Source organism: Pleuronectes platessa, chromosome 12, assembly GCF_947347685.1.
Source record: "Pleuronectes platessa chromosome 12, fPlePla1.1, whole genome shotgun sequence".
Taxonomy (NCBI): Eukaryota; Metazoa; Chordata; class Actinopteri; order Pleuronectiformes; family Pleuronectidae; genus Pleuronectes; species Pleuronectes platessa.
The window spans coordinates 6,554,045-6,572,711 of NC_070637.1; the positions used below are offsets into that span (position 1 = coordinate 6,554,045).

Below are 18,667 nucleotides of genomic sequence, written 5' to 3' on the forward strand. Positions count from 1 at the left end.
ATGCACCAACCTGTTGAAAAAATACATACGTATAAAGATTGATTGATTGGCATATCAATTGAATAACTTTAAGTGAAACATTGGCCCTGGCATCTCTACTCAATGAAATTTGTATATTAGGGTGATCTTATCAACACATGAGGTCAGCAGCTTCAGTGTATTGGTTGAAGAGTAACACTTGTAGAAAGTGAACAGCAGCCCGATGAAGGAAAACAAAAACATCTGTGATACTATATCATGGGCCAGTGTGGATTACACTTAACAGTTTTATTTGGAATATTAAGACAATGAAGCATAAGCCAAGCACCAAGAGTGACAGCTACAAGTGTCGCACCATACGGCTCTTAAAAATGAACAGGTTATACTGGAAAACAACTGTTTTTTTTTCATTGAATGGTGAAGCAGATACACAGAACAGACAGTGAGATGTGAACATGATTATGCCATTTACACGCTCCAAATCTTAACTGACAGCAGAAGAATAGAAAAAGAAAGAAAAGGTTTTAAAAATAAAAGAAGAAAAAAAGCAAGGGAAAAGCAGAAGAAAATGGAACAGCGATATTCATCTGACTGCGGCTTGGTCAGCCCGTGGTAGTGGCTGCACCCCCTCGGTTTTCAAACAGGGCTCTTGTGAATGGTCAGAACGAATAAGGCAGTCTGGGAACACGCCGGCGCTGCAGACTGACAACCATTAGTTCCCATCATTGTCAAGTCCTGTTGCCTCGGCACCCACATCCACAAAGCAACCAATGTGCACATACAGCATTAAAGTGACAGAGGATTGCAACCATTGTTACACTACACTCCATTGCATATTAGGGAGAAGTAATAATGAAAAATAATTCTTTCATACATCTTTTCTGTTTGCATATAGCACTTGATCCAGCTTTCTAAAATATATATGGGAAGATGAAAAGAAATCTTTAAAATATCTTTTTTTGTCCTCAAAGAGCTGAAACCGTGAGTCGTACCAAGGTGGGTGGGTGGAGGTCCTACATCCAGGGGTGTTGCTGTTGCTCGCGACATTAACCAGCCTGTCCCTCATCCGGACCAGACCCAGTGGTTTCTTGCAACAAACGAGGACCTCTTAGTGCAGCTAAATAGTGTCATGCTAATGACAATGTAAGGTCAAAATAGTTCAATTCATGGCATTTAGTTTTTTTTTATAACAACACAGAATATACACAAACACCCATCTTTGTTGTCCCTTTATTGAGGGGGGGGGGTCACACAGAAAGGTGGTGCTGGCTAAATGTGGTCCATACACATCCCTGACTTAGGGTGGGGTAATGGGGTGTGTGTGTGTTTAGTGCAGGTGTTAGAAGAAGTGTCATGGTGTGTGACAGACAGCTGATGCACCACAGAAGAATAAAACGTCTTTTTCTTCAGGCTCCAATTACACAATTCTATCATTCATCATACATACAATGTTTTTTCTTCTTCTTCTACTAAAATCTATGGGTTATATGGCAAACATGTGCTACGCTTAACATCAGATTATTTCCCATGGGGAAAACTAGGTAGAGAGGGTCCTGGGACTCTCCTTTGTGACGCGCCTGCCTGAGAATAAGAGGGGTGAGGGTTGGGGGGTGAAGGGGACGGGTCAGAGAGGCGTTCATTGGAGTCACTGTCGTCACCCCTCACAGCCAACTCTACATTTCCCTCCATAAGAACCCTCTGCGTGGCTCAGTCCATTCACTTATATACTACCACGTAACACACACACAGTCTGCAGCGTGGTAGAGAACACACCTCCATCGATGCGGCTTTCAACAACTGACCATCCGTGAAAGATTTCAAGACCGCCGGCTATTTCCTAACACAAGTCTCGCCATCTTGAGCTAAATACTATCAGTGCCGGCTACAAGTATTTGGACAGTGGGACGCTTTGAGTCGTTTTGAAGTGCAGCGTACTGGTCATGAAACAATGACTATGAGGTTAAAGTGCTAACTCCCAGATTCTTCCCCTCATATTTCAGACGGTTCAAATCCATTTTGGGTGAGCAGAGTGGGAACACATGATTTTATGCAATTTCAAGATAAAGCAGGCTAGCAAGGTTCATTATCTTATAAACAAGACAGCCCAGGAAATGTATTGTCCATGACTGGCCAAGTCTTAACCTCAGTGCAACGGAGGAGGTTCCACTTGTTGACAACCTGACTGAAGTCAACAAGCCAGAATGAAAATGGCTTCAGTTACATGTCTCCCTGAACATCACCATTGTATAGCTATTTCAGACATGAATGAGCTGTATTTTTATGCACTTTTCTAGTCCTGATGACCTCTCAAAGCGCTTTAGAGTACAGGTTTTTGCCATTCACATTGAGACAGTGCATTCATGGGCAGCACTTTTTCTATGAGAAGGGCAGAGGTCAATTTGGGGTTGAGTATCTTGGGGCACAAATGAACAAAGCTACAGGAGTTTCTCCACTCAGACATCAGAGGGTGTTCAGAGGGTGGTTGGTGCAGCAGGCAGCCAAAAACTCTCTTTACATCTTCATCTTCTACGTGTATGGCACCTCTTTTTCAAACCGAGATATTGTATTATTTTTGTTTAGTTTTGTGTCTGTCGTGTAATAAAATTGTCAACACATTTACTCGCTCGCATCGAAATCTCCTGCTGTGTTCTCACATGGGCTTATCTGGACATTCTCCAAAGGGGCTGGCCAGAAAAACTCAAGAGTGAATCCGGAATCTCTCGACTTTGCATTTACACATTCAGACTCTCCGCAAAAATGTCCAGATTATCCGGAGTTCAGTGCATGTCTGAAAGCAGCTATAGCCTTTGGCCGTATTCATTTAAAGACCACACACAAAAACTGGCAAAATTTCTACCATGTTCACCCAATAGGATTACAGTTCAAGCTGCAAGTCATTAAGCCCAACTCATGTAGTAAAGAGCCAAAATAACAAAAAACGTGTCACTGTCCCAACACCTGCAGATTGCACTGCAGAACACAAATACACAATTAAAGTGCTATTTACTTCAACAGATCCCTCGTTGTCTCTGTGAGCATGTTGCCAAAACAGTCACCCAGCCCCATCTCTCCTCTTGCTCCTGAAGTTTAACTTGAGCCTAACATAGTCCCAAGCAGGGTTGGAGAAAGAGTAGAGGACAGGACAAACAGGCCTTCAGTTCTCTCTAAACCAAAGTCATCTCTATCCAGTGATGTTAGGGATATGGCCAGATGGAGAGTAGTAGGACAAAATAAAAAAATGGCATTAATCATACAACAGCCGTGAGGCAACAGAGTGGCGCTTATGGCACCCAATTTATATCCCAACTTGATAAAAGTTAGCATGTGATTAGTGTCTTCAGGTCAGGTGGGGTACAGTCAGAAGTTAAATGCTACTGCTTAGCCGCAGCATAAGAAAGTGGCAGAGAGCAAAATGGAAGATAGTGTGATGTATGGGTGTTTAAAACCGATGCAGAGGTCTTAAAGATAATTCAGATATCTTAACATTTTGCACTTTGTTGTGTTCAATATTGTATTTTAAAATGAGCGTTTTTACATCAACCTAGAATCAAAAACCAAAAATTACACAGTCAGTCCTTAATTAATTTTTGCAAGTGAAATCAAACTATTAATTGATTTTAATTTATTCAAATACTGAGATATAGCACTACAAGCTGTGGTCAGGTACATCCTGTTTTAGAGTTCTCTAGAACCTGACTGGAGTCCATCTGTGACAAAATTAAATGATTCCACATTGTTTAAAATGGCATTCGCTTCTGCACATAAGATACAATTGTGGCGACGCATAGATCGTAACAAGGAATTAAAACCAATTCTCTGCTTTGTGTGTTCACAGGAGCCCAGCAGCATTGGTAATTGTAAATTGGAAGAAGTGTGAGATTAGTCACTCAAACAGAGCACCAGGAGCACTCCGAGGTGGTAGAACCTGGTGGAAGGATGACCATCTCAGCAGTACCCCAGTAATATCAAAGACATATGACAGTCTGCACCGAGTTTGTCAAAGAGCATTTGGGTAGAACGATGATGGTTCAGCTTTGAATGATAAGGTTTCTGAAGCTTTCTGAACATTTGAGAGACGTGAAGCTGCAGCTCACCGTTTCTAATCTGATCTGACAGATAATGAGATTTTGGGATGAACTGCCCAGATCCAGGGGTGTAGAAATCTCATTTTAAATTTAATTCAGAGGCTGTGAGGATGCTCCAACAAAACCTAATGTAAAGTGGCCAATATTTGTAAAAACATTTTCATTTGTCATTATGGTTACTGAGTATATTGATGGGCAATTTTGTCCGTTTATAAACAAATTAACCATAAAAACACATTTGACTAATTTTGGGGCAGTGAAAAGGTTCCAGGCTTTATGGGAGGTAATGTTGATCAATTCACAAAGCAGTGTGGAAGGTAAAACTTCAGGTCAGTTATATGAGAAATATGAACTCCTTTAACTTCATATTCTATTGTATTGTATTTTATTGTATTCAAATGTACCGCCTGCTATGACGACTTAATTTCCCTTCGGGGATGAATAAAGTAATCTATCTTTCTATCATCTATCCATCTCATTAACCACCTGCAGCGAATATGTCTAGTCACTTATAAATATGTGAAAATGGATTTTTGAGTTTCAGGGTGTAGATGAGGTGGACATGGCTAGCTATTTGCAGAAATATGTTGATGCAAAGAGCAGTCTAAATCCTAATGCAAGCTTCTGTATCAAAGCTAAGCCGTAGCATATGCTTGGCTGTGTACCCAACACAGCGCCGACGCTGTACGCTGATGTAAACCTCCCCGGAAATTTACCGCAAGAGCTGTTATTGCTCCGCTGGGTAGCATCGTATTTCCAACGACTCAGCACCACTTTTGAATGGAGTTGAAGAAACGAATGTGGACAACCTTTCTTTTTCTTCATTCATTGCAACACGACTCACATTCACCAACGCACAACTATCAGTGCTCGGCCACGTATGTAGACTACGTGTGCACCTACGGCCTGAATTCGACGCAGAGGCATGAAATCCTCAATGAGAATGAAAATAACCTTTAATGTACAGTAAGTGTGTAATGATAAGCCATGACACATACAGACTGAAAAAAATCACTTGTTTGAGAACATTTACAGATGAACCTGTCCAGTGATCATCAGCTCGTCTGTTTCAAAAACAATGTTCTTGTTTTATGCATTACTTGCAGGGTTTCATTTACATGCTTTGTAGTTAAGTTTGATGTATTGTAGGGAATCTGCTGTCTTCTCTGCACCTGTCTCAATCTCCAACATGTCATGTGCATGTGATTTGTTAATATTAACCAGTGTTTCTCATTGAATAGATTGCAGCGGCCCCCCCATATTTAGTTTGACCCCCCTTATAGTAAAAGAGATCTCCTACTTGGTATGTGAAGCACTATTTGCAGTCTGCTCACTCACGCTGTGGCACTTCCATGTGGTTGTACTACCGCGTGTTCGCACTACGGTCCATAATGTTTTAACTGTTTATGCAGACACAGACCTCATAGTTTTAGCTACAGTTAAGGCATCAATGCAATTTTGTCACTCCCGCGAGAATTTCCGTTTCTCTTCGTTTCATGTATCTTTCACTTGGAATCTGTTAGTGGCCTTTATGCATGTTAACCCCCTGTAACAGCAAATATGAAATACATCTGTGGGAAACACTGAGGTGACTAATGTCAAACAAACACTACTGCTTATGGCTAGCGAGGTTGAGCACCGTCATTAGAAGCTGAATTATTCTTATTAACATGCTCACAGTATAGATTTTACCTTCTCGCCCTCTCATCGAGATTTGTTGCGCAAGTTGTAGCTAAGACCCTACACTTGTGAGGACAAGACAAACATGGATATCTATCACAGATAATTGCTACCGTAGGGCTGGCATTGGACCCTCTAACGACCTAATACTACTTACCACACAACCCATAATGTGGCGACTAATGCATGCATCTGTGGGTGAGATGTAACTAATGTAAAACTTATTTTTATAACCTGTCATGTCTAAACCAACATAGCACCACTGATCTTTTGTCTGATGCACAGATTTTAAAGAATATCAGAAGTGAGTGAGCCATGAGCTCCTGCACCTTGCGTGGTTCTTCTTTTCAGTGTCATTTGAGAGCATCCATCTCTCCAGGTTTGGACTGATTATGGAACGAGACAAATGGTTTTCTAAAAAAAAAAAGGCACGTAGGTTACACTTGTTTTCTACCAGCAGTGTTTTTTTCCCCCGAGAAGCACAAACTAAAATCATTGTGATTACATAACTAAAGCTCTCAAGTATATGCCGACCTCTCAAGAAGGATTTGTTGGGGTTGAGTCTTCTTAGTAATAAGTTGTGGAGGGGTCAACTCCCAAGAAATGCCCCCATGACCACTTTCCTGTTGGAGACACGTTGCGCTTCATAAAAACAGCTCCACATAATTAAAATAAATATTAATTCAGAAGGGAAGTGAAATAAGAAGCAATCTGATCATGGTAGTTTTGCTCTACTATCTCCATTAGCAGATTCTCAGAAGAAACTATAATTTTACATCATCTGTCCTCCACATTTATGATATTATATTATAAGGGGTTTCACATGGAGGAGCCCCTTCCGAGTCAAAGTCAAGTAGTTTGAGCAGATTAAAGTCAGTCATGTTTAAAGGGACACTGGCATTTTGAATTTGATTTGATTGTCCTCAGCTGCAACTTGTCTCATGCACCCCTAACTTCAACACCTGTTAGTATTCCTCACAATAGTGCATAGCTAGCTGCACCAAGGTTACAAGAGTATGCTGAAAATAAAAGAAAAATGACCAAATTGGACACAGGGTCAAACCCTGTGAAGCCAGATGCCACTAAAAAAGAGTTGATTGAACTAAAGAGGTGTAAAACTAAACCCTATAAAGCCATAGTGCAATTCCATAAAGACACCAGACTGCTCAAATGTTACACTAGGAGATAACTTTTATACAGGTTGAATCGATATAGGTGATGATGAATTGGGACTGGATGAACATGTGCAAAGAGTTGAAGAGCCTGCGGCCAGGGAAGAACTGATCGGCCACTATTGACGTCTGTAACAAGATTTGAGTATTTCCTCAATCTGCCATCTAGTTCCAAAGCAATTCTGCACAAGTATGGAAAAATGTTGATTTCACTAAATAGGACACAGACTGATTTGTTGTTTAAGAAGGAACTTGAGTTTCTAAGGACTTATCTATTATCCTTAGAAAGCACTTAATTTCCCTGATTTGCTGTCCTGAACTCTGTGGACCCCCTCAGAATCTGTTCCTTTCTCTGGCTTAGCTGATCCTAATGCGTGCAAAGAGATGGCAAAGAATGTGCCTTATTTAGCTTTATCCATGGGACAAGCTCTGACTGCAATTTACCAATAGCACCTCCAGATGCCCTCTGAACCCTAACACATCGTAAAACCATTCTGGGAAGGTGCTCCACTAGGTGCTTTAACAAGCTAAGGAAATAAAATAGGGGGGAAAAAATTGAAAAAGCACAAAGTGAACTGTACAACGTAGCCATGTAGGCCCAGATAGTAACTTGGGATGAACATGGGAGGCATGCAGGCAGGTCTACAGGGTGATGTTGTGGGATCAGGCAGACATTTAGCACAAGCGGAGAGAAAAGACAAAAAGCACTGATATTTGTGCTTTCCCTTCCTGTCAAAATAACCTGTTCAACGCAAAAACATGTGCTTGCCAGAGAGCATTATACTGAATATAATCATATGTATTTTCTGTGATGTAAGTAATAACTAAAACAAAGACTAGAATGAATCTGGTATAGCTTGTTACACTTAAAGTCGATCGCTCACCAGAAAGAGAACAGACATCAGTATAGCCTCTAATTGACTAATGAGGAATTTCTCAAGTTCTGTGATCCGGCTGCAGTGTGTGTGTGCAGGCGAAGGAGAAGCCCGACCTATTTGACCTTGAGTGGCGGTTCCCTCTCCAGCCAGCGTACTCGTACTTTTTGTTTATAGTGATACTCCTTGAGGAAGTCCTGTAGGGCAGGGGGCAGCGGCAAAGAGCCTATTCCATCGTATGTGGTCCAGCGGCAGATGGCAGCTCGTGCCAGGTGCTGCAGCCCAAAGGGGAAGGTTCGATGGAGAGGTGCTGTGAGCAGCGGTTCAAAAAACATGCAGGCGCTGGGGTCCTTGTAGTGCTCGAGCAGTCCTGTGACGGTGGAAGAGTGGAATACACAAGGATCATGAGCGTCAAAGCTGAAGTTGTGGTTCCATTGCTCGATGCGGGCATGCAGTGAGCGGTTGTAACGGCGGAAGCTAACGGAGAAGAGGTAGTCCTCTTGGGCGGAGTCACGCAGCAGGAAGGTGCCCTCTGGCCGTCCATCCAGCAGAGCCTCAGCCTCATAGCGGTCCATCACACCCCAGTAACAGGGCAGAGCTGTGATCTGCATTAGGTCAGGCACCAGACAGTGGATGTAGTCTATCTGGGTGTGAACCTTCCAGGGGCCAGGTTGCTGCCGGCTCAGGTGACCATCCCCAGAGGCATGCCTCTGCTTGGGCCTCCTGGCCTGTAGACAGAGGGTGGTTGAATCCTCCTCAGAGTCACAGTCCTGAGTTGACGCTGAAGCCCCCGGCACTGGCCCACATGCCCCTGATGATCCAGCACCCAAGGAGCTGCCAGTCCCTGAGGCCCGGCCATCCCCAGAGGCTTCTCCAATGCCAGGAGCCATCTTTGGTCCCAGTTTGTAGAGAGAGGAGCCCGGCACTGAGGCCTCCAGGGTGTGGATCTGTGCATTAGGTGGTGGGTCCACACCTTCCTCAATGCTAAGTCGGCGGCGCTCACGTAGGCGTTCCTCTTCATCCTCAGGAGAGGTCTGGGCCGGGTCAAAGGCATCAAGCAGGGCAGTGGAGGAATGCGGGCTGACCGGTGCTGTGTGTTGCTTGATCAAGTGCCACTTGTGAGCAAGGTCTGAGCCTGGTGGGAAGGGGCACGTTTCTAGCATGAGCTCTGTAAGGTGAATCTTACGTTTAGAGGTGACAGGGTTCTTTGATGAACGAGAGCGTCTACGAGCAGGTAGGGGTAAGCACAGTCCCACTGTATCGCTTAGCCGTTGACGCAAAGACCGGGAATTTAGACTGCGTCCTCCAGAGTCACTCATCTCCTGGAGGGAGCTGACTCCATAACGCCTTTCCCTACGGTTCCCACTCCCCCGTAAACGCCCAGAACGCCTATCTGCTTCCAGAGAGCTCTGGGTTTTGGTGGAACATGAGTGTTTTTTCTTGCCCCCCCATGGAGCATGACGGGAATAGGAGTCTCTCCTGGCATGGGGAACAGCCCCCGACCCACCTCGCACATCCTCTGCGTCCTTGTCGATACTAATCTCTACTATCTGAGGGATGTCCGACACACAGTTGTGATGGCGCCGCCCTGATGTTACCATTGGCACTGGTAGGAGGCTCCGTGTTGGGCTGGAGGCTCCTGATGCATGTGCATCACCTGAGCTGCCTCCTTGGCAAAGATCCACCACACAGTGGACAGCATCTGCCTCAACCCTGGTCTCACTGAGTCCTGAACTGTTGTTTTGGAACAGCGTCTGGCATTTGTTCTTCAGGTTGCTCCACATGTTGCCCACTTGCTTCATCAACAGGAGCCCCTGGGACCTGCAGGTGACAGGAGAAAAAAAACTGAATAAGTCACAGGTGGAGAAACCTTGCAACAACTTCTACATTAAACACTGAGGTTCAAGTTATATAAAGAATGTCCTATATTTAAATTCCCCAGACTACTGTGTATCTAGTAATTAGACATGGTGTGAGTATAACGGGGCCAAAGTGTCTGAGAGGTGGGTGAGCTTGAGTAGTTGGAACAGCAGAGTTAGGAGTTGCCAGGCAGACGTGCAGGGACACAAGGCCACAGCTATAAATGAACCCAGGATCTGCTCACAGCTGATCTGCTGGTATGTACTGTATTACAGAGCCAGTCTAGACCTGACCAAAAACTTTCCCTGGAAGAGCAGCAGACAGGGCACATGCACACACTCCCATATCCCATTCATTTATTAATCTACTAGAATTTGACATGGATTTGGAGGTAGTAGTACCAAACCTTGTTTGCATTTAACAGTGAGCAAAGTCACCACAGGTGTGTGACCTGTCAAATTGAAAATCTCGAAGGGTTCAGTAACGCAGCATTTACCTCCCTGTTTCAGGAAACCCAAATCCCTGCAGCTAACAGCCTGATGCATGAAAAACACAACAAAATGGAAAATATCCAAAACCAAACTCCTCAAACTGAGGTTCTAGTTTGTTCCTATAATCACTCGTGTGCATGGATTTTCACTGTTAGAATATAATTTACTCCTTTCTTCATAAATTTAGGAAATACTGAAATAAACTGTGACTGACAACATTATCTAACAATAACTTCATCCAGAAAAAAGCTGCAAGCAGTGATATGCACTTCTAATTTAGAAAGTTCTCGTTAAACATTTGAATTTGTAACTCTTTCAGTATTAGTTTTGTGTGCTATTCGCTCTGGGACTTGTCTCTCACTACTTCCCACTTCTAGTCTTCATTGATAATTTAAGTCAATATGCCTCTGGGCTAAAAGCAGCTGTCCAGCTAGCTAGCATCATGTTGACATGCATGCAGACTTTGTCTCTTGATATTGATAAAGACATTATAGATTGTCTCTGTTGTCTGTGACAGAAAAGGGTTCTGTGTTACACAGGAAACCAGACTTCAGCACATGATTGATTAAAGTCGATTTGCTGAGGGCAGCTCTAAAGGCATCACTAACAAACTCATGACGTCTCTCCAGATGTGGCCATGGTTATCAAACCACATACAGACTTTCTTTGTACTCAGAGAAGACAATGACTCTCCACTTGACAATCATTAGATAATTGTGATAAGTCAGCGATCAATTGCCTGCTATGAAAAAAAAAGTCAAAAAAACGACTACATACCATCATCAAATGTGAAATAACTGAATATGCAGTGATTCAACTCTTTCTGTATGAAATGTGCATGCACAAAATAATCCTGGCAACATGCATTATCTGGTCCACTACTTTTTTACTGTTAACTCAAAACTCCATAATTATTGGTTTAAACAGAGAATGGATACCAGGGCCTCATCAAGCAGGTTGGACTCGATTTAAAAATTATGTTCAGATTTGGGTCATGTGACATTGGCTAATCAGTTGGAAGTGAACACTTGACTCCTGTGTGTTAAAATAATCTACCTATATAGTTCGTATTAAACAATGCATTTTTGTGCAGCAAGTTAACTACCATCTGGTTCTGGCATAAAACACAGAATGTCCAGTCCGGGTGAGACTCAGTTACTTTGAATCATGTTGGGTTTATATAGAAAAATGCAGCCTGAGCTGGACTCTGACCCATCTCAATGCCACTGACTTGAGATTTGCAGATTCAGCAAAGCATGTTTGTAAAAGTTCTTGCCCTTATGGATTTCATTGAACCAACATCTGTTTGTGTCATAATAACAATTTTCTGAATTGGGAACATGGATTTGTACCCATTTTGACAAAGTTTTGTTTAACTGGTCGCAAGTCTGACATTGGTCCCCAAAGTTACATGGGCACATACACACACAGTGACTGAACTGTGATGCGGTTTGTGTGCTGCTGCAGATCAGAAGTCTTAATTCAGGTGTCATTGTTGTTTCTTGCCAAACAACATTTAGATTACACAACAATCGAATGTGGTTCTAACTAACTAATGTACTAACCCTTTTGAGAAAGACAAATTTAAATGGGGTTTTCTAACTCTATACTTAAGGAATATGTTTACGCAGTGAAATGTGAATCATTGTTAACAGTGGTAACTACCTCATCAAATTCTTTTCACTGATTCATCATTTCCCAGGGGATATTGAGCAACATTGACAACACCAGTCACAAACCTTATATTCATGTTTTTTCCACATCGGATTGAAATCCTTCTGATTGAAGATTTACTGTTAACTTTTTACAAGGGTTGTGATTTCATAAGCTGTAATATATAAACTAAGCTAAGCCAGCTAGTACTACTGTGAAATCATATATTTCCTTTATGGTACAATTTTTCTGTGAAAAGGGTCAGCAAAGAATTTCTAATGAGTTTGAGGGCATTTATTCTGATTGAGGTGTTAATATGGAGCTTTTAATTCTGCTTGATTTCCAAGTAAAAATACCTCCTGTGAACTGGTAAGACAAAGTGCTGCAGGTAAGAACAGCTGGCTCCAGTTGAGGTGCGATCAAATCTGCAACATGTCACCACAGCAAGAATCACCTTTAATGGCATTCCTGGTGTATGGAAAACCACTGGCACTTTGCACCGGTACTGATTATGATTCCTCACAATATGGCAAGTCTTCACACAGTGCGTAACTTCAGCTGTCCAACAGATGCACAAATAATGATGTGCCGGCTAATTAAATCTCGACTACGCTTACAATTACCTTAATACAGAACAATTAGTAAGTTATCTGAGCAATCAAAAGAAAATTTTCTGCCAGATATTTAAATAATGGATTCTTATCCTTGAGATTTCTTTTCAAACATTGCAAATCATTGCTTTTGTGGTGTATGATGCTGTGATGAACATGTTTTTTACCGTTTTCTCGGCTAAATGATTAATTGAGAAAATAACTGAAAGTCTAATAAATAATAAATGATCATTGGTTGTAGCCCCATTCTTAACAGTGATCATCGTTTCATAATAACATTGCATAATCACTTCAATCTATTAATTAGTCTGTCTAAAACTTTAAACTAACAATTTAATGATTTAGATTTATTTAGCAAAAAAATAACATCACTCGGTAGAGCGCATACATCTGCTAGGGCCAAATAATCACCTTATATTCTATGAAACTGCATCAAATTTCACACACTCAGAAATCCAACCCCTAAATATGTCAGATTTTTTATAAAAAAGGTCAAAAAATGTATCTCTAGGAAATCAGCTACATTAAAAAAAAAAAAAAACATTGCCAATGTTAAAGACAGTGATAGACAAAATGTATGGATCCGCACCAAAATGTAATGGGTTCTTCTCTGACCCATATCACATCCACCACAAAATGTTGTGGTAATCTTGCTTACAAACCGACAGTGGTGAAAACATGACCTGCTCTGCGAAGTTAAATATTCCTAAAATTTGATTATACCCCAACCCACTACACCTGATATTGATTAACAATAATTCTGACTTTCGGCAAGATATGAATGAGATTCAATAAATAATGTTTCTTTCTTTTTTTGTTACTGACAAATTTTATGTTAGTGTGACTTCAACATGTTGGCTCGATAGTCAGTAGCATTCTAAGAAATCATGACAATTCCTTATATAACTATCTAGGTGGAAAATAACTTAAGATTAGGTTTCATCCAAAAGAAAATGCCTCAAAACGTACTTGAACATTTGTCCAGCCAATCCCAGTTGCTTTAGAAATCAAAGCATGCCAACAATTACATATGGTTCATTCAAATTTTTGTTGGGACACAAATTCTTACTAACCACAGCCTTAATTCGACAGCATATATCTTAATTATGTAATTGTACCGACAGCATGAATGCACTGATCTTTGAGTACAACTACGTGTTCCCACGCTGCTGAACCGGATTTGTGAGGCTTGTATTATATCAGTACCATCTTGAGAGGCTGGATTTTCCATCCGGGTTGGTGGCTTCTCATAACTCAGCTTGCTATTCATTTGAAAAAATACAAACAATGAGAAGTTCCAGTGACCATTGGACAATCCTATAAATTAACTCTGTGACTCTCTGCACGATCATCAGCGTGACAAGCTAAAGGACAGAATGCTGGGAGTTTAACCATGAAAATGCTTTGAATCTGCAAGTATGTGTTCAACAATATTAGTTCACCAATCTATTCTGAATTCTCATTGACAAGACTCCATTATGTAAGACATTGAAGAAAAAATGTAGCTTCATCCTAAGCAGACGCGTATCAAGAGAGTTGCTACAACGGCGCTGTATGTAGTTTTATATGTTCAGTATGTGCTAAAACCTTGAAATCTTAGATATCAAACTTTAGATTTTCATGCAAAGATGAATTTTATTGAGTGACAAAATTATGAAATCTTTATAATTTGACCCAAATGAAATTAGTGAGCAGCAATTGAGGAAAAATAACATCACTTCTTTATCTTAAAGATAGGGTCGGTTTAAAGACTATGTGAGATGAGTCACACACTTAGTTCATCATGCAATTGTTTGTATTGTGCATTTCATTTATTGTGCTAGTTCCACCATTTGTCCCCACTTCATCAGATGTGGAGGAAACCATGTGAATCTTCAGGAGATAGCAGAAGATGTCATCAGTGATTTTAATCAGGGTTCCTCAAAGGTCTCTCGAGTTATGACAAAGATGTGATAAGCCATGCTCGCTTGAACCAGTCAATACGGCACTTCAGATGTTAATTAAGACTTGCCTTTAAAACAAGGACACGTATTTTTGTGTAATGTTGACCTCTGGGTTTTGAGGTACTTGTAATTGGTATTTATGGATCAAGGTGAAATGCTGTGGGAGGCCTATTCGCAAAAAAAAAAAAAAGTTTATCTACAGAGATTTCTCAATGATTGAGCAACTTCTCAAAGAGATAAGCTGGTTTTGGTTATGGTTTATGTTTTTTGACCATTCTTGCTAATTTACAATGGAAGTGGCTGTACAACAACAATTGACTCTACCCTTAACCAACTTTCCAATATTAATCCAAACTGGATTAAAACTGCCTGTTGTCGCTGTGACAGACAGACTCACACCCCCTAATACATCTGCCTTTCACCGCATATTACAGTTGTAATAACGATACTGCACATGTCTGGTCAGACAAAATCTAAATAACATCAAAAATCATAATTCAGGTCAGTGCATTATACTAGTGCAAAGATGATTAGATCCAATGTATGACCTACAACTTAAATATCAGACATTTTGCATCAATTCATTAATATATTCCAACAATCTATGAAGCTACTTTACAACCAAGAAATTGAATAGTATTTCTGCAGCATGATGCTAATGCTAAGGCATCTCGTGAAGCTGATTTCTGTCCAGTGTCAACTCTGCACGGGTGAATTACTTAAACCATTGTTGTCCCATATAATTCTCTAGGAAAATCACCACTGGTAACAATGGCCACACCAACAGTGCAATTCAGTCCACAACCATTTTAAGTCGCCCTGACACAGAACTAGGCTACTTCTACTCTCTGGCAGCCCAACACACCCATTCTCCAGGGATCACACACTGATCTAAGAGAGGGCTGGAGAGAAGACAAGATTATGGGAGGGCGCCTTCTCTGCTAAGATCAGACCAGAGTTAATAAGATGTACTTTGAAAACTCACATTTTTTAAGATATCTGGGGGGGGGGGGGGGGGGGGGGGGGTCTGCAAATGACAGATAACCCACCTTGATTGTTCCTAATAGATCTCAATTAATAGAACTAAATGTTGATGTGATATTCCACAAAAACAGAGGCAGAATGTAAATGCATATATTAAATTAAGTTCTGCAGCTCACTATTGCATTGTTATTAACATGGTACAAGTTTAGGAGTATCCTGCTCATATGTTGATCTGTTAGTTGTTTGAAAACAAAAGTTAACTAAGAAAACATTTAAAGCAGATACAAAAATAACTTGTGAATAAACAAAAAAAGCCACCACTTTTAGGTAAATGTCAACCCTACATCATCTAAATTGCCTTCGTTTCAATATGATAAAAATTGTATACAGATTAAAATAGACAGTCATATGTAATATTGGCATGTATGTCAAAACAATAATCGATATATAACGGTTCTATAGCTGGTCTATTGAAATGATTGGGAGGCATTTAGGTTCTGGAGGCCCCACTTTTCCCAGGTCCCAGCCAAGTTAGCTGACATGCTAACACGTTAACCATCCAAAGCCAGACCGAGTGCACCGCTAAATGTAGCCTCAGCCACGGACATAACATTAGCCAGGCTGATATTTCCCAATGTAGCTGACTAGCCTAACTCAGGTTTACAACATTTGTTCTTAAGAAAATTAGAAACAGCTTTCAAAACAGCTTCCTAAAAGACGGCTAATTCACAGCTCGGCGGTTTAAGAGCTGTCAAATGATGCTAACGGTTAGCATTCACTAGAATAGGAGTTTCTGGTGTTTTCGCTAGCTCCGGCTAACCAGCCAGCTAGCGGGGGTTAGCGTGTTAGCATGTGGAAAAAAAATCGACACAAAAAATGATAGAGATAAACCAAGTGCCTCTGTGCTGGTGAAACATGCAGCGTGGACCCATGTGCCGCGTCGGGCCGGTCGGGTCAGTTTCCAGAAGTCATATCTTACCCGGATGCCTTGTGGAAGCCTATTCAACAGCTCTCTTTGTCTGCAGAAAATGGCTATTAAGAGAAGTCAGGCACATATCCCCTCTGCGGACCACGGTGTCGGATGAAAGCACGAGAGGTTCGCGGATACTTGGAGGTACCATCCCGAATATTCCCACATTAACCAGTTGAACACCAGTCCAATGATAACTGAGCTCAGTTGTTCTTTGAGTGCCGCAGAAGCCCGTTCCTCGCCATGGTAGGGGTCTCCGCTCCTGCCGTGGTCGCAGCTGCCTCTAGCAGCCAATATGACGGAGGTCTCGGCAGACAGGGAGCCGGAGAGGAGGACGGTGTATAGCGTGCTTGAGCCCGACTGACAGCGGCTCGGTCCAATGGAGGAGCGGGAGAGGGCGGCCACTTCCGACGCAGCACGCGGATGGGGAATAGCCCGGCGCTGGCTCCTCCTGACGGGCGTCCTGCGTCTCCAATGAGCGGCCAGAGGAGGCAGGGGCTCTCCGCTGGCAGCGACTTGGAAACGTGGAGAGGCGAAGTGATGCTGATGGTGTCCCGGCCCGGGCCAAGTCAGGCAAGGCCGGGACGGACCAGACTACTGGATCACCGATGTCATCCAGGTAAGAGGCTGAGGCTCTGCCTGAGCACTGAGCGTCACCATATCCACCATGCAAGGAGGAATAGCTTCATTTAACAACTAAGATTGAAAGGTGTCACAGGTAAAGAATGTGTAATAATTACTACATTAATCACATTAGTCCCCCTTATATGCCTTCTTCTGTCATCATCATCATTATCATCTTCATCATCATCATCATCTTCCAATACTGGGTACCAACTGCTCTGATGACTTAAAAAGCTCAATCCAGGTTTGTATTCATTTTTATTTCCAAATGTGTTTGGGAATATCCACCACTAAAGTACAATATTCACTGATTTGACATTGGCAAAGGTGTTTTGTTTGTAAAGCACATTTCATACACATATTCCAGGGGCTGTACAGAAACATGAAAAACAACACTGGGACAAAATGTTAAAAATACAGATACAAATCTGGAAACACAGTTTAAAACTAATTTCAAGCAAAATAAAAGAGATAAAAAAAGATTAGAATAAAAGACATTAAACGAGGTAAAAGGAAAAAAAGGTTAAATGAATGCTGAATAAATAAGTCTGCATGAGAATAAGTTGAAGGAGAAAAATAATACAAATAACGTACATTGAAATTTGTAAAATAATAAAAATAAGAATTTAAATGTTTTTCATTTTTTAAATCCTGCTTTCAAACAAACCAACCAACAAACAAACAAATGGACACGTTGCAGAACCTGGGTTCAGCTCTTCACCACATTGCAGGCTAACCTGGACATACATACTCTCTCTGCCACATCAGCTGATCTTTAAATATAAAGGAATTTATTCATGAAAATGACAGGATGGTGAAAAACCCACAGTCCCCCTGAGTGACATAAAGTCAAACACTTGTTAAAGCCACCATCTCAAACCTCAAGTGCCGTGGAATTAGATGTGGCACTGTACGTCCCTCGCCAGCGAAAATGTGTCATAGCTTGTACCAAAGTCAATATTAGAACAATTAGAGCCTCTGAATAGCAGCATTCATAGTCACTCGCACCCACACATGAGGTCACCTCCTGGAGTCGGATCATTCATGTGCACATGACACGAGGTGTAATGGGAAGGGGAAGTGGTGTGAGTATTGCAGTAGTGAGCTGGGGCTGAGTTCAGGGGAAATCACCGGCAGCCTGAACACATTAGCGTTTACATCTCCGAGACGCTGATCTAATTTGTGCTCATGAAAGGAAATGAAAGGGGATTGCATTAGCGCCGATTCCTCTGCTAGCATGATTCACACGGTTTTAGTCAGCGACGACCTCTCCTTCCATGTCTATGCTGTGTCATCTGCAAGCAATCCACAGAACGATGACTCCCTGCCGTGTCCACGCTGAATGAGTGATATAGATGGATCACAAAGAGAAATGTCTGATGACAGTACCACATTCTCAATGAGAAACTGCAGAAAATACAGAGAGAAAAGAGCCCCAGCCTCGTCTTCACCCTAATGTTTTTTATTCTCCTTAGATTATTTCAAAAGGATAATTTTCTTTTACAAATACAACCATACTGTTCTTGAAGTGTACAGTAAACCTTAATTCCCTCCAGCAAGCTACAGGTCTGACATAAACTCACATAAATCTTCAGTGCTGACAGATAATGTTACAACATGGGCAGTCAATACAGAAATACATTTAGCTACAGATCAGCAGTGATATTGAATAGATGGAAGGATACAGAGGTTTGGACCGATGTTTATTGGTTAATGGTTTGTTTTTAATAGGAAGGTGTC

The 18,667-nt window shown here is 41.6% G+C and overlaps 1 protein-coding gene across 1 annotated transcript; it reads right to left on the reverse strand.

Moving 5' to 3' along the window:
* Window positions 1–235: 235 nt before the first annotated feature.
* Window positions 236–16,668, reverse strand: socs5b (suppressor of cytokine signaling 5b). Its single transcript, XM_053436338.1, has 2 exons — window positions 16,313–16,668; window positions 236–9,612 (listed from the first exon to the last, which is right to left on the reverse strand). The coding sequence occupies exon 2, from the start codon at window positions 9,591–9,593 to the stop codon at window positions 7,908–7,910; it is 1,686 nt and encodes a 561-aa protein (XP_053292313.1). The 5' UTR covers window positions 9,594–9,612; window positions 16,313–16,668; the 3' UTR covers window positions 236–7,907.
* Window positions 16,669–18,667: the final 1,999 nt, after the last annotated feature.